This window comes from Rhincodon typus, chromosome 5 (genome assembly GCF_021869965.1).
Source record: "Rhincodon typus isolate 14 chromosome 5, sRhiTyp1.1, whole genome shotgun sequence".
Lineage (NCBI taxonomy): Eukaryota > Metazoa > Chordata > Chondrichthyes > Orectolobiformes > Rhincodontidae > Rhincodon > Rhincodon typus.
The window spans coordinates 21470220-21485677 of record NC_063336.1 but is presented as its reverse complement, the minus strand read 5'-3'; the positions used below and the strand labels follow the sequence as shown (position 1 = coordinate 21485677).

General features: G+C 44.5%; 1 protein-coding gene across 1 annotated transcript in view; it reads left to right on the top strand.

The window, feature by feature from the left end:
- Positions 1–15458, top strand: part of si:ch73-242m19.1 (coiled-coil domain-containing protein 162) — a 66629-nt gene that overhangs the window by 29162 nt on the left and 22009 nt on the right. Inside the window, exons 11-14 of the mRNA XM_020519985.2 lie at positions 542–662; positions 2337–2446; positions 4132–4281; positions 9812–9865. Of these exons, the coding sequence (XP_020375574.2) occupies positions 542–662; positions 2337–2446; positions 4132–4281; positions 9812–9865 (435 nt within the window). The remainder of the gene's footprint in view (positions 1–541; positions 663–2336; positions 2447–4131; positions 4282–9811; positions 9866–15458) is intronic.

Here is a 15458-nt window from a genome sequence, read left to right as displayed (position 1 = left end):
TGAAGAGAAATCAGAGTTAATGTTTCAGGTCTGGTGACCCTTTCTCAAACGTTTGAGTAAGTTCTAAGGAAGGGTCACCAGACCTGAAACATTAACTCTGATTTCTCTTCACAGATACTGCCAGGCCTGCTGAGCTTTTCCAGCAACTTCTGTTTTTGTTTCTGATCTGCTACCTGTCCTTTCTTTTGCTGTCCACACCAGTGTCCAGGCCTTGAGATAGTCTTTTGATGGTTTACTAAATGTGAGGACCTTCCAGTTTTTTGGAGATGGGAGGAAGAGATTGAAAGATTGTAATTAGAAAATTGACATCTTTATAGACAGTGATAGAGGGAGAGACAGAAGATAAAACAGGACAGAGAAGACACAGAGAAGCAAACATTTGCAGAGAGATACAAATTTGTTCTTGTCTGTGAGCAACATTATGGGAAATCTACACTGATAATGTACACTGAGTTAGCGCGAGATTTCATTGCGCCTTCGTACAAACCCAAATGAAAATTGAAATAACTGACCACCCTGTCTGCATTTATTTTGTTGCAAGCTGCACAAAATTCTTGAAAGCATGGAATGTTACATGATTCATGAGCTTCAGAAGAAAATCGCAAAGGAGATAACGCTTGTTATGTCAGAAAGAGCCAGAGGTGAAGCAACTTTGCCAATAGGTAAAGAATGATACGGTCAGCAAAAGGCTGATAATTCCTCACTTGCGTAGGTTACTGTTTTGCAACCATGTCTCTCTTAACAGCTATCAAGCCACATTCTTTTATCTCTATCATCAACCTTGTTAGAAATGCTGCATGCATTCAGGTAAAGAGCCTAGTAGGCTAGCATTTGATTCCAGATTTTATTGAACTGCAATTTCACTATCGGTCATTGTAGGATTCAAACCAATGCCCTCAGATTATTAGCCTGGGGCTCTAGATTACTAGCCCAGTGACATCGCCATTGAAATAACTCCACTGAGGCCAGCATCCTGTCACCAAATCACCCTTTATTTACATGTGCATAGTACTTGACACAGGTCCGCCTTCATCAGAGCCAGCTCTCAGAGTGAACAGAACCTCAGATGCTCCTGTTTATATCTGTCAGCCAGGGCTCCCTAATTGGACGAGGTTAACAGCCCCAGTCAGGGAACTCATATTCACCTCATTACAATCACTACACCCACCATGCCACCTCCTCCCCATAGCTGCAGCAGGACTGTTTTAACAAGACCAGGAGAGTTTTCCTTAGTGACTATAGCAATATTTATTCATCATTCAACATCACAAAATATGTTATTACATTGCTGTTTGTGGGATCTTGCTGTATACAGTTGGCTGCTTCATTTTCTGCATGATGACAATTCAAAAGTGCCCCATTTGCTGTGAAGTATTTCAGGATGCTCTGAAACCATGAAAGGCACAATATAAATGCATTTAACTTCTATCTCTCACTCTCCTCTCAATTTAGTACAGTTATATCTTTCTCCTTCTCTGTATTCAGGTTTCTCACCTGTGCTATTGACTGAAACTAACAATATCTAATTAATTGGATAATATGTGATTATTTGATTCATGAATTCCTGCCTGTTTATTTCTGGCTTTTAAAATTTTAGTTGAAGAGCACTCTATTAACATTAAACATCCATAGACTAAACTAGTTTGTTTTCTTCACAACATCAATCAATTGGTAGCAAAGAAACAAGAGTAGGCCATTCAGCCCCTCGAACCTGTTTCACCATTCAATGAGTTCATGAATGATCTTTACCCCACCTCCATATACCTTAATACCTCTGTTTAACAGAAAAAGATCTATCTCAGATTTAAAACAAACAATGGATCCAGCATCCACTGTCATTTATGGAAGAGAGTTCCAAACATCCAGCACCCTTTGTCCTTCCTAACATCTCACCTGAGCAGTCTGGCTCTAATTCTCAGATTATGCCCCCTAGTTCGAGAATCCCTAACCAGTGGAAATAGTTTACATTTATTTATCCTGTCTTTCCCGGATAATATCCTGTTAATAAGTCATTGAACCTATTCATAGTGTCCACTCCAATGGCCTTTCTTGGTATTGAATGCTATAATACTTTTCCCAGTTCTGCCTGACTTTCTATGACTCTATGTAATTTGTGGCTCCTATTTCTTGAATTTTTCATCACAGGAGCTAAACTGGTTGTCACTGTTCTTTACAGAGTTAGAAATGGTAAAGATCTTCAGATGATGATGTATTGGAACTGAAGGGCAGTAGTATTAAAAATACCTGATTTGCAAGCATCGAAGATGTTTTAAACACTGTCGTTAAAAAGGGTGAAGAAATGCAACTTAAACAATTAAAATTCTCCTTTCCTCCAGATGTTTGGAAACATTCAGCCATGACAGAAAATGTCTTGATAGTGAGGCCTCAAATTGTTGAAAAATTTGTTCAAAAATTGAAGGAGTATTCACAAGAGACTGATAAAGAGGTATAAAACCAGGTTTGATTTGCCGGCACTTTAAAAACTTAAAATAAGCTTGTGACTTTGTTACTTGTGAATTTGCTATCAAGTGCCAATAATATGTCTTGGTTAACAAGGTCATTTCGCAAGCTAAGTAACTATTCTGATCAGGATTGAAATGATTGATCTTGTAAAGTTAAATCTCTTTATTTTAGTTGCTTGTGTCAGAGACAGTCATTTTGTAATGCTGTAGATACCAGCTATGTTCCATTGTTATTTTAAACATTTAATTTGTGGAATATCCCAAATGAAAAATAAAGTTAGATCTGGTTTCTTTTCGTTGGGCTTTCAATCATGTGTTAATGGATCTTGGAATAGCTGTAGCTCAGGTAAATGGAAGTCTGTTGGTGAAACATGGGGAGGGGTGGTAGTAACTTTAATATAGAACATAGAAGTGTACAGCACAGGAATAGGCCCTTCGGCCCACAATGTCTGTGCTGACCATGATGCCATTCTAAACTAATCCCATCTGCCTGCACATGGTCCATATTCCCCTCTATTCCCTGCCTGTTCATGTGTCTGTCTAAATGCCTCTTAAATATTGCTATCATATCTGCTTCTACCACCTCCCCTGGCAGCGTATTCCAGGCACCTACCACCCTCATTGTAAAAAAAAACTTGCCTTGTACATCTCCTTTAAACTTTCCCCCTGTCGCCTTAAACGCATGCCCTCTAGTATTTGATGTTCCAATCCTGGAAAAAGACTCAGACTATTCATCCTATCCATGTCTCTTTCAATTTTATATACTTCTATCAGGTCACCCCTCAGCCTCCGGTGCTCTAGCAAAACAATCCAAGTTTGCCCAATCTCTCCTTATAGCTAATACACTCCAATTTAGGCAACCGTTTTTGCAGTTTGCAAAGCTTCCACTTCTTTCCTGTATGTGGTTCCTAGCCTTCAGTAAAAACCAAAAGAACTGCGGATGCAGTAAATCAGGAACAAAAACAAAGTTGCTGGAAAAGCTCAGCAGGTCTGGCAGCATCTGTGAAGGCAAAAAACAGAGTTAACATTTCGGTTCCGGTGACCCTCAGAACACTTCTTCAGTGTTGCTCTGTTGGGAAAGCACTTCAATTTTGACAGGACATCCCAATCAACCCACTCAGTAGCAAGGGTTTCAGTTCCATTTTGCATACCTTTTCATAAGTCCTCTCCTGCTGCTCCACAGACAGCTAGTTCTGTTCCGCTGTGGTTGCCCACTGAAGTCACCAGCAGCTAGCCATGCTCTGTGTGTCTACAGGCATTTCACTGGAGTCAGGCAAAATCTTTCCATTAGACTGAGACTAGAATGTTCATTGGGGTTTAGTGATGGCTGAAGAGTGATGGATTAATCTCAGGGGAATTGCGATCTCATTTCGTGTTGAGGCATCACAGAATTGTTATGATGCAGAAGGAGGCCATTTGGTCCATCTGTCTGCGCCTGCTCTACAAATGCGCATCATGACTATGTCCCGATCTCCTGTTTTTTTCCCTCTAGCCCTGCTCATTGTTTCTATTTAAATAAATGTTTAATCCCCTCTGGAAGTGGGAATGGGGCATGGGTAGTTGGAATCACAAGCCAAAAACCTTGTACCACAACTGTAACATTACAATGATGTGTATATGAAGCAAAACTTTGCCACGTGCTTCAAAGATTTGATGATCTTTTTGACAGATTACTTTCAGCAAAGACCATTTAAAAGACTGCCTTCTGACTCTAGCCTGTGATGTAATGGAGAGAGAGCGCAGCAACTTTGAGACTTATTCCATGTGTTATGAAAACATACTTCGTCGGGAACACCAGCTGCTTTACCAAAAGGAACAGGTACGGAACAGTCCGTTTAACAAGAAAAATTTTGTGTTTGGTTGTTGAGTCTGAAAAGTTTACGTTGTGACTGTTGTTTTGCGCTGATTTCACATTGATTTCACTTTCCTCCCTTTTGAAGGGATATGTTAGTGATAGCAAACAGAAGACATGTGGTAGATTCATCAGATTGGCGTATGTCTGTAAAGGATGTGGTATGCATATTTCCTGTGTTTGTTTACATTCATATGTGTGTGTGTGTGTGTGTGTGTTTGTGAGATTATGTCTCAATTTGGACAGGAACCTGCTGCGTGGCATCATAATACACTATTTTCTCCAGCAATATTATGATATCTGGTTCCTCTGGTGATGTGGGGAAGCAGGTGATACTTAATATGTTGGAAAAAGTATTAATTATCATCTTGGTGAAATGTTGTAGTACATCTTGTAGATGACATGCACTGCTGGCACTGTGCAATGCTGGTGGAATGAATGTTTCAGATGGAGGATGGCCTACCAATGAGATGGGAATGCTTTGTCCCAGATGGTGTCAAGCTGCTTCAGTATTGTTGGAGCTGCACCCATCCAGGCAAGTGGGGAATATTCCATCACACTCCTCATTTGTACCTTGTAGATGGTGGACAGGCTTTGATTGAGTGATTTTATTGTCATGTGTACTGAAATACAGTGAAAAGCTTTGTTTACAAGCGGTACAGGCAGATCACAGCAAGCAAAGGATTTAACAGATCACAAAGACTTTTACATAGAATCACTACAGTGTGGAAACAGGCCCTTCGGCCCAACAAGTCCACACTGACCCTTGGAGCATCCCACCCAGACCCATCCCCTTGTAACCTACACGTCCCTGAACACTACAGGCAATTTAGCATGGCCAATCCACCTAACCTGCGCATTTTTGGACTGTGGGAGGAATCCGGAGTACCCGAAGGAAACCCACACAGACACGGGGAGAATGTGCAAACTCCACACAGACTGTTGCCCGAGGGTGGAATTGAACCTATTCTCTGGCGCTGTGAGGCAGCAGTGCTAACCACTGAGCCATCGTGCCACCCATGCCATTGAGGCATACAGGTTACATTATTTGCGGCTAGAGTCCATTTATCAGTCTGAAAATGGCCGGAAAGAAGCTGTTCCTGAACCTGTATGTGCGTGTGTTCAGGCTTCTGTATCTTCTGCCCGATGGAAGGGTTGTAGGAAATCATTACCAGGGAATGAAGGATCTTTGATGAGGTTGACTGCCTTTCCGCAGCAGCGAGCCATGTAAATAGAGCCCATGGATGGAAGTTGGTTTCCGTGATGGTTTGGGCTGTGCACACCACCTTCTGTCGTTTCTTACTGTCCTGGGCAGAGCAGTTACCAGGCCATTATGCACCTGGACAGTATGCTTTCAATGGTGTATCTGTAGAAGCTGGTGAGGGACCTTATGGACATGCCAAATTTCCTGAGCCGCCTGAGGAAGAAGAGGCGTTGTTGTGCCTTCTTGACTGTTGCATTTACGTGGGAAGCCCAAGACAGGTCATCGGGTTATCATCATTCCCAGGAACCTGACGTTCTCCACTCTCTCAACCTCAGTTCCATTGTTGTAGATGGGGGCGTGTTCTCCTCCTTTCTTTCTGAAGTCGATGATCAGTTCTTTAGATTTGCCAACATTGAGAGACAGATTGTTTTCATTGCACCACATCACCAAGCCCTCTATCTCCCTTTTGTATTTTGACTTGTCATTGTTAGATATCTGTCCCACTACAGTGGTGACATCAGCAAACTTGTAGATGGCATTCATTTGGAATTTGGCAACACAGTTGTGGGTGTACAGGAAGTACAGTAGGGGGCTGAGGATGCATCCTTGGGGGGCTCCAGTGTTGAGTGTTATTGTAGAGGAGGTGCAGTTACCTATCCTCACTGATTGTGGCCTATGGGTCAGAAAGCTGAGGGTCCAATTGCAGAGGGCAGAGCTGAGACCAAGGTCATGGAGTTTTGAGATCAGTCTGGAGGGCATAATGAAGTTGAAGGCAGAGCCGTAGTCAACGAGCAGGAGTCTGATGTAGGTGTCTTTATTGTCCAGATGTTCCAGGGATGAGTGCAGGGCTAAGGATATGGCATCCGCTGTGGACCTGTTATGTCGGTAGGCAAATTGTAGGGGATTGAGACCAGTTGGGAGATTGGAGTTGATGTGGGCTATGACCAGCCTCTCGAACCACTTCATGATTATTGAGGTTAGAGCTACTGGGCGGTAGTCATTAAGGTACACATCATGTGTTTTCGGGGCTGATGGTGGTCTTCTTGAAGCAGGTGGGGACTTCAGCTTGTAAGAGGGAGAGGTTGAAGATGTTGGTGAATGCCTCCACCAGTTGGTCCACACAGGATCTGAGTGTTCGGCCAGGGAGTCCGGAAGTGAGTTATTTGTTGCAGAGTTCTTAGTCTCTAATAGTTTTTACAGCCACTGTATTTATATGGCTCATCCAGTTGCAATTCTGGTCAACAATAAACCCCCCAGGATATTGATAGTGAAAGGTTCAGTGATGATTACATTATTTGTCATGATCATGAGACATGTCCATCATCGATGAACTGTGGATTAATATGACCCATGTGCTCTCCTTAATAAATAAATAACATTATCAACATTATTATTGTTATTATTATTGTTAAAAGGCATTATGTTCCTGTTAGAGTGAAGGGTAAGGCTGGTAAGAGTAGGGAACATTGGATAGATAAAGACATTGAGGTTCTAGTCAAGAATAAGAAAGATTCATATATTAGATATGGACAACTGGGATCAAATGAATCTCTTTGAAGAATATTAAGAGTGTAGAGGCATCCTTAAGAGGGAAATCAACAGGGCAAAGAGGGGATATGAAATAGCCTTGGTAGATAAGGTTAAGGATAATCTAAAGAGATTATACAAGTACACTAAGAGCAAAATAACAACTATAGTGAGAGTACGGCCCCTTAAAGATTAATGAAGTCATCCAAATGTTGAACCCCAGGAAATGGAAGAGATACTAAATGAATATTTTGCATCAGTTTTCACTGTGGAGAAAGAAAATAGAGGCTAGACAACTCAGGGAAATCAATATTGATGTTTTAAAAAACAGCCCACATTACAGAAGAGAAAGTGCTGGAAGTCTTAGCAAACATAAATGTGGGTAAACCTCTGGCACCTGATCAAATGTATTCCAGCATATTGTGGAAAGTTGGGGAAGAAATTGCAGGGCCTGTAGCAGAAATATTTGTATCGCCTATAACCACAGGTGAGGTGCCAGAGAACAGGAGGGTTGCTAATATTGTGCCTTTGTTTAAGAAAGGCTGTAACGAGAACCCTGGCAACTATAGACCTGTGAACATGATATTGGTGATGGGTAAGTTGTTTGAGGTAATTCTGAAAGGTAGAATTTACACGCATTTGGAGAGGCACGTGCTGATTAGGGGTAGACAGCATGGCATTGTGCATAGGGAATCATGTCTCACAAACTTGATTGAGTTTTTGAGCTGGGACTTTTTCACCGGAGCATAGGATGTTGAGGTATGACCTTATAGAGGTGTATAAAATTGTGAGGTGCATCGATAAGATGAATAGCAAGGCTCTTCCTCTATGGTGGGTGCATATTTTTAAGGTGAGAGGAGAAAGTTTTAAAAAGGATATGTGGGGCAACTTTTTTACACAGAGAATGGTTCCTGTGTGGAATGAACTGCCAGAGGAAGTGGTGGATGCAGGAACAGTCACAATGTGTAAAAGACATTTGGATAAGTATGTGAATAGAAAAGGTTTAGAGGGATATGGGCCAAATGCAGGCATGTGGCAACATGGTCAGTGTGGCCTAGTTGGACAGAAAGATCTGTTTCTATGCTGTCTTATTTTATAACTCTAACTCTATAATGGGAAATTTCGGATATTGAGATTTAAATGATTAGCAATAAATCCAAAAGAGTACTTATAAATAGAAAACCCCAGTAAATTTCTGAGGTATGTTATTGGGCTTGTTGCTTGAGTTCCTTGTTGCCATGACGAGGTTAACACTTGAAGTCAAATTCAGTAACTGCAATAGCCTCTGTGGCTGAATAGATAGATTTCACAGGACAGCAAATTTTAGGGGAGGGAAAGAGAGAGAAGATTCCTGATTTCTGGTTCTGCCAGTATTCTGGCTTAACTGCCCAGTTATATTGTAGTGGGCCACAAACTGTTTCAAGATGTCTCCCATTCTTCCTTAATCGCTCTGCCTGAATAGGTGTTTCTCCTAGGAAGGTTCAAGATGGAATCTTATTTAGGCAGTTGGCCCTTCTTGAATGATTCTTACCTAACCAGCTAAGAAAGTTGCTGTTGCCGGGTGACCTAGGGAAAATTAAGTTACGCTCCGTCAAAGGTATTGGCATCTGAAGACAGCTCATCTCCCACCCATGGTTCTTCCCTCAGTCTCACAAGATCTGTGTAATCGACATAGAACTTGTTGTTGTACAATCATGTGACTTGCAGTAGCCACGTTTTTAGCTTCTTGCATCTAGTTACAATTAGATTACGTGTTTTATTCACAAAGGAGTTGCCTTTAACAGTTTTTTTTCCTAATAATTACCAGACCGTGACAACACCATACATTACATTGAATGACAGGGGGATAATTAGATTCCTTCTCATTGAAGAATCTTGTCGTCTAAAATCAAATGAAAAGGAATAAGATTTTAAGGCAATGCAATTCAGCTTTTCATCTTCTATTTATAAGATTCTAACTTGAAATCCTGGGCTGCAGTGATCTAATGGAAATCAGTTGTTTAACTGGTGGACCTTGTGATGCTGGCTGTTAAGGAAATATGCCTGAATCACTTACTAAATCTGATAGGAACTAAAAATGACCACTTCGTAGTCATATTGATATCATGTTCATTATGCAGCCAAGATAAGATCCTGTTCCTCTTTTTCTACTTATAGCTTGAAAAGATATATTAAAATAATCTCAGAATTAAAGTTTAATGATGACCGTGAAACCATTGTTGATTGTTGTTAAAAAAACCCCCATCTGGTTTACTGATGTCCTTTAGAGAAAGAAACTGTCTGACCGACATGTGACTCTTGACCCACAGTAATATGGTTGACTCTTAATTGCCCTCTGGGCTGTCCTAGCAAGACATACAGTTGAATCCAAGGGCAACTAGGGATAGACAATAAATGCAGAACTAACTAGTGATGCTCACAGTCCATGGGTGAACAAAGAAAAGATTGCTGACTGACTGCCTATTTTGCAGTGCAGCTCGATTTCATGTCTCAGCTATATCTGTCTTAGGGCCCCAGTTGTGAAGCTGATTGTTGAATTTTGTGGTTTGTTCCTGGGCGAAAAAGAATCTGCTGTGCACAGAAATTATCTTCGAAAGTGACAGTATGCCAATGTTCTACATACAGCTCTCCAATATTTTGAATATGGGAAGGAAAGGTTTTGCTCTTCAAAGGGGATCAAGAATTTCTTGCTTAAAAATTCTTCTTTACACAGAATCTAGTATATCGTACCTAGAAAATTAATACTCTGTACATTTTTTTTTTCAGGAAATGAAGGGAATGCAGAAATCCCAAACATCATCTGCAACACTTAGCTGCCAGGTAAATAAACCTCCTTTTACTACTGTACAGGTGCAAAATACTGAGGATGTTGGGACTCTGAAATTAGAAACACAAATTGCTGCAAAAATGCAGTAGGTCAGGCAGCCTCTGTGGGAAGTTTAAGTCGAGTTGACCTTTGCTGTTCATTGGGTACGGTGTGTGCATATCAGTTGCGGACAGGGATTATTAATCCAGAATGGGTCTATAACGTTTGGAATCAGGTGGATCATGTTGACTATGAGATCCTTGACTGGGGCTGTTAACCTGGACCAATCAGGGGGCCCTGGCTATCAGATGTAAACAGGGGATTCAGAATCTCATGACTTGCGGGGATGACTCTGAGCTGGTGACTCCGAGCTGTCTGCCACAGCCAGTGTAGTATGCACAAGTAAATGAAGGGTGACTTGGTGATGGGATACCGGCCTCTCTCGAGTTATTTCAGTGGTGATGGGAGAAAATACATGCCTGAGCAGTTGTCTTTGAGTTGAGGTAAGCATTTCTGGCATCGTGCCTTTATTTTGAAACCTTGACTCGTTCAATCCTGCTGTTGAAGACTGGGCCTAGTATACGGAAAGAATGCAATATTTTTTATTGGGCAGTAAAGACAATGTCATTGGGGCAGATGAAAAGCAACGAGTAATTCTTCTGACTGCTTGTGGATCTGCAGCATTTTCGGTTATTAGGGGCTTAACTTGCCCAGAGGCACTAAAACCTTCCAAGGGTTGACAGATTCGGTTAAGGAACATTACAACCCCAAACCTCCTCTAATTTTGAGACATTATCAGTTTTATTTGGCAGTTCAAGAATCAGGGGAATCAGTATTGGGATTTTTGATGAGGTTAATACGACTGGCAGAGGCATGTGATTTTGGGTTAACCCTGAATGAGATGCTGAGAGATTATTTGGTATTTGGGATTAGTGATGTAACCAAGCAGAATTGCCGACTGGCTGAAGTCCAATTGGACTTCAAACAGGCAGTACAACTGGCATTGTCATTAGAAAATGCGACAAGTGGAGCATGGGAGCTACAGGGCATCCCAATGGAAGTGGACTCCCTTACCTGTCCGACCAATCTTGGGGAACACCACTTGAGTGTAGGCAATCACAGAGCCTCACACAGGGCCTGTCCTGAACGGAGGGACCCTAGGCCAACCCACAGCACAACCCACAACAAAGCTGAGCCTTGCACACATGGTTAAAAAGTTTTTCAGGATCTGGGCTGGCAAGCCATTACAGTTGCTGCTGGTATGCAGACTGGAGACATCAAAGGAGTCCTATAATGCCTGATTTGAGTAAGAAAACTTATAGGCCCCTTTCCAGGAGGGTGTCTTCCCCTGGAAGTGTCCGTACAGGTTTGGAACTTTCTGGACACCCTTCCATCACTGCTGACAATATCCAACTGTGGTCACAGAAAGATCCTGTTCTGGCAAAATAGGAGAAACAGAAGGGTCATTGGAAACAGGATTGAAACCTTTCTGGGATAGTAGGAACTGCAGATGCTGGAGAATCCGAGACAACAAGGCGCAGGGCTGGATGAACACAGACCAGGCTCTGCTCCATGATGCTGCTTGGCCTGCTGTGTTCATCCAGCCCTGAAACCTTTCTGGACCCGGTGAGACCGAAGAGGACGACATATCACTATGGTGAGCAAGGGTGATTGTCCCGAGTAAAGGTCGCCACCAGATACTGGCTGAACTCCACCAGGATCATCCAGGGACAAAAACAAAGTTGCTGGAAAAGCTCAGCAGGTCTGGCAGCATCCGTGAAGGAGAAAACAGAGTTAACGTTTCAGGTCCGGTGACCCATCCTCAGAACACCAAGGTCATCCAGGGGTTTCCAAAATGAAGATGTTAGCAAGACGTTATCTCTGGTGGCCAGGATTGGATGCTGACACAGCTGCGTTGGTAGGGCAGTGCTCAGAGTGCCAACAAGGGCAAGACTGGCTGCACCGGTGCCCCCACATTTGTGGGAATGGCCAGGTAAACCCTGGACTCAGTTACATGTTGACTACACAGGGAATTCAAATGGCATTCGGCCATGTTCGGATAACTCCATACCATCCGTCATCCAATGGGGCTGGCAGAAACAGGGACCCAAACATTGAAGTCAGGTTTAACAAAACAGTCTACAGCTTCACTTGATACCATACTGTCTCGGTTTCAGTTCGATTATAGGACCACCCCTCACGCAACAACAGGGATAGCTCCAGCAGAGTTGCTAATGGGGAGAAGACTCCACACCAGGTTAACCTGATATTGCCAAAACTCGGGGTTGTGGGGGGGGGGGGGGGGGGGGGGGGCGGGGGGGGGGGGGGGGGCTGCAGTTGAAACAGCAGCAGGAACACCAATGCTGGCCACGTGCCGCCTCTGAGCGAGAGAGACAGTTTACTTCAGGGGTCAACCCAGGAAATGGTCCTGTATGGGTACGAGGTGAGGTCAACGCAAAGTCAGGTACTGTGACTTGCAAAGTTCGAGTAGGCGAGGTGGTCCTGGACAATCATGTGGATCACTCAAAAGCCGCGACCTCACAAATGGGGCAAGAGCAAAACATACCCGGCCCCTCAGAGCAGCCAGAATGCCTGACAGAAACTGTAGTTTCTCCCCCTCTGTTGCGTGTCAAGGAAACCTCAGAGTCTGAGATGGGTGCAGCCACGATACCATTACTGCTGGAAGAAGAGGAGGAAACTCTCGCGAGACGGCCTGGGTGCAAGAGATGCCCTCTGGCCCGGTACATGCTGCCCATCTCAGAGTCCGAGTCAGAGGAACTGGACATGGGGTGAGAATGTCGCAGGAAAAGCTACAAGAGAAAGACCAGGCCTACATTCCCAGACATTTTGGGGGAATGATGTAGTGATTGGAACCAGGTGGATCTTACTGACTATGAGATCCTTGACTGGGGTTGTTAACCAGAGAGCTCCGGGTAACAGATATAAACAAGAGATTCAGAATCTCCTCACTTGAGGGACTGACTCCGAGCTGGTTGGTCACAGCCAATGTACTGTGCAAATATAAATAAAGGGTGACTTGGTGACAGGATACCAACCTCTGTGCAGTTATTTCAGGGTCTGGACTGGAGTATTTGCTAAATAGGGAATAATCCAGTACTAGAAAGATTATTTGCCTCCTTAGTCAATTGGAGCTGCTTCATGTCCTGGCTTTTTGGAGTGGAATCAAAGAACAGTATAATATAATGTATTGTCACAACATTCAAGACTATGAGCCTGGTACTGCAAAGTGGAACTAGTGCAGATATAGTGTAGCTTTGGCGGTGTAGACTGGGTATCCAAAGGTCCTCTTTGGTACTGTTATGATTCGATGAACACCAATCAGGTGTCCATTTTATCACATTGATTGGGCCGCATATTTTGGAAATGATTTGAAAGGGCCTTGCATCTTGGTGTCAGTGGTAAAGCAGAGGTATTCCTTTTTATTTTGGGCAACATCGTGGCCCGATGGTTAGCACTGTCTCACCGTACCGTGGACCTGTGTTCAGTTTCACCCTCAGGCAACTGTGTGGAGTTTGCATGTTGTCCCCGTGCCTGCATGGGTTTCCTCCGGGTGCTCCGGTTTCCTCCCACAGTCCAAAGATGTGCAGGTTAGGTGGATTAGCCATGGTAACAACCCCCATGTCGGGTTGTGGGGATAGGGTGGGATGCTCTTCAGTGGGTTAGCGCAGACTCAATGGGCCAAATGGCCTCTTTCTTCACTGGGGATTCTATGATTCTGTGGACTGCAGCAGGAACCTGCTGTCCCAACAACAACAACTGACAGGAGAGATCCAACAGAAACTGCATTGCTCCCTTCAGTATCACAATCTGAAGATACACCCCTTGAGGTCTGACAGAAACTATTTGAATGACTTTCTATTTTTTGTATTATTAATTGTTGTTCCTCCATTCCACCCCCACCCCCTACGCTGGCATTGTCAGGGGCTAGGGAATTTTGGGAACGTAGAGGGTGGGTAGTCACGAGTGAGTGAGTGGAGGTGACGCAGCTACTCTCGGTAGGGCTGTGGAACTATTTACGAGCCATTGGTGTCACCACTCTTCCTGTTAAATGGCCTGTGACACATTAGCCTGAGAGTGTGGTTTTTGAGGCAACTCTGCAAACAGGAACAAAGTACAGACTGTAATGACCACAAACTCTGAGCTGCAGCGAATGGAGAGAGAAAACCATTGTGTTGTTCTTCTCACTATAGTCAAGAAACTGCACAGGAAGAGGCCGTTGTGTCTGCACTGACCAGAGACAGGGAGAAAAAACACAAACAGCCGCCCATTACACAGCGAGACAACAAGGTGCAGAGCTGGATGAACACAGCAGGTCAAGCAGCATCATAGGAGCAGAAAGGCTGATGTTTCGGGCCTAGACCCTTCATCAGAAATGGGGGAGGGGAAGGGGGTTCTGAAATAAATAGGGAGAGAGGGGGAGGTGGATAGAAGATGGATAGAGGAGAAGATAGGTGGAGAGGAAACAGACAGGTCGAAGAGGCAGGGATGGAGCCAGTAAAGGTGAGTGTAGGTGGGGAGTTAGGGAGGGGATAGGTCAGTCCAGGGAGGATGGACAGGTCAAGGAGGCGGGATGAGGTTAGTCGGTAGGAGATGGGGTGCGGCTTGAGGTGGGAAGAGGGGATAGGTGGGAGGAAGGACAGGTTAGGGAGGCAGGGACGAGCTGGGCTGGTTTTGGGATGTGGTAGGGGGAGGGGAGATTTTGAAGCTTGTGAAATCCATATTGATACCATTGGGCTGCAGGGTTCCCAAGCAGAATATGAATTGCTGTTCCTGCAACCTTCGGGTGGCATCGTTGTGGCACTGCAGGAGGCCCAGGATGGACATGTCGTCTGAGGAATGGGAGGGGGAGTTGAAATGGTTCGCGACTGGGAGGTGCAGTTGTTTATTGCGAACCGAGCGTAGGTGTTCTGCAAAGCGGTCCCCGTGCCTCCGCTTGGTTTCCCCGATGTAGAGGAGGCCACACCGGGTACAGCGGATGCAGTATACCACATTGGCAGATGTGCAAGTGAACATCTGCTTGATGTGGAATGTCTTCTTGGGGCCTGGAATGGGGGTGAAGGAGGAGGTATGGGGGCAAGTGTAGCACTTCCTGCGGTTGCAGGGAAAAGTGCCGGGTGTGGTGGGGCTGGAGGGGAGTGTGGAGCGGACAAGGGAGTCACGGAGAGAGTGGTCCCTCCGGAAAGCAGATAAGGGTGGGGAGGGAAAGATGTCTTTGGTGGTGGGGTCGGATTGCAGATGGCGGAAGTGTCGGAGGATGATGCGTTGGATCCAGAGGTTGGTGGGGTGGTACGTGAGGACAACGGGGATTCTTTTTTGGTTGTTATTGTGGGGACGGGGTGTGAGGGATGAGTTGCGGGAAATGTGGGAGACCCGGTTGAGGGCGTTCCCGACCACTGAGGGGGGGAAGTTGCGCTCCTTGAAAAACGAGGACATCTGAGATGTATGGGAGTGGAATGCCTCATCCTGGGAGCAGATGCGGTGGAGGCGAAGGAATTGGGAATAGGGGATGGCATTTTTGCAGGAAGGTGGGTGGGAGGAGGTGTATTTCACAAGCTTCAAAATCTCCCCTCCCCCTACCACATCCCA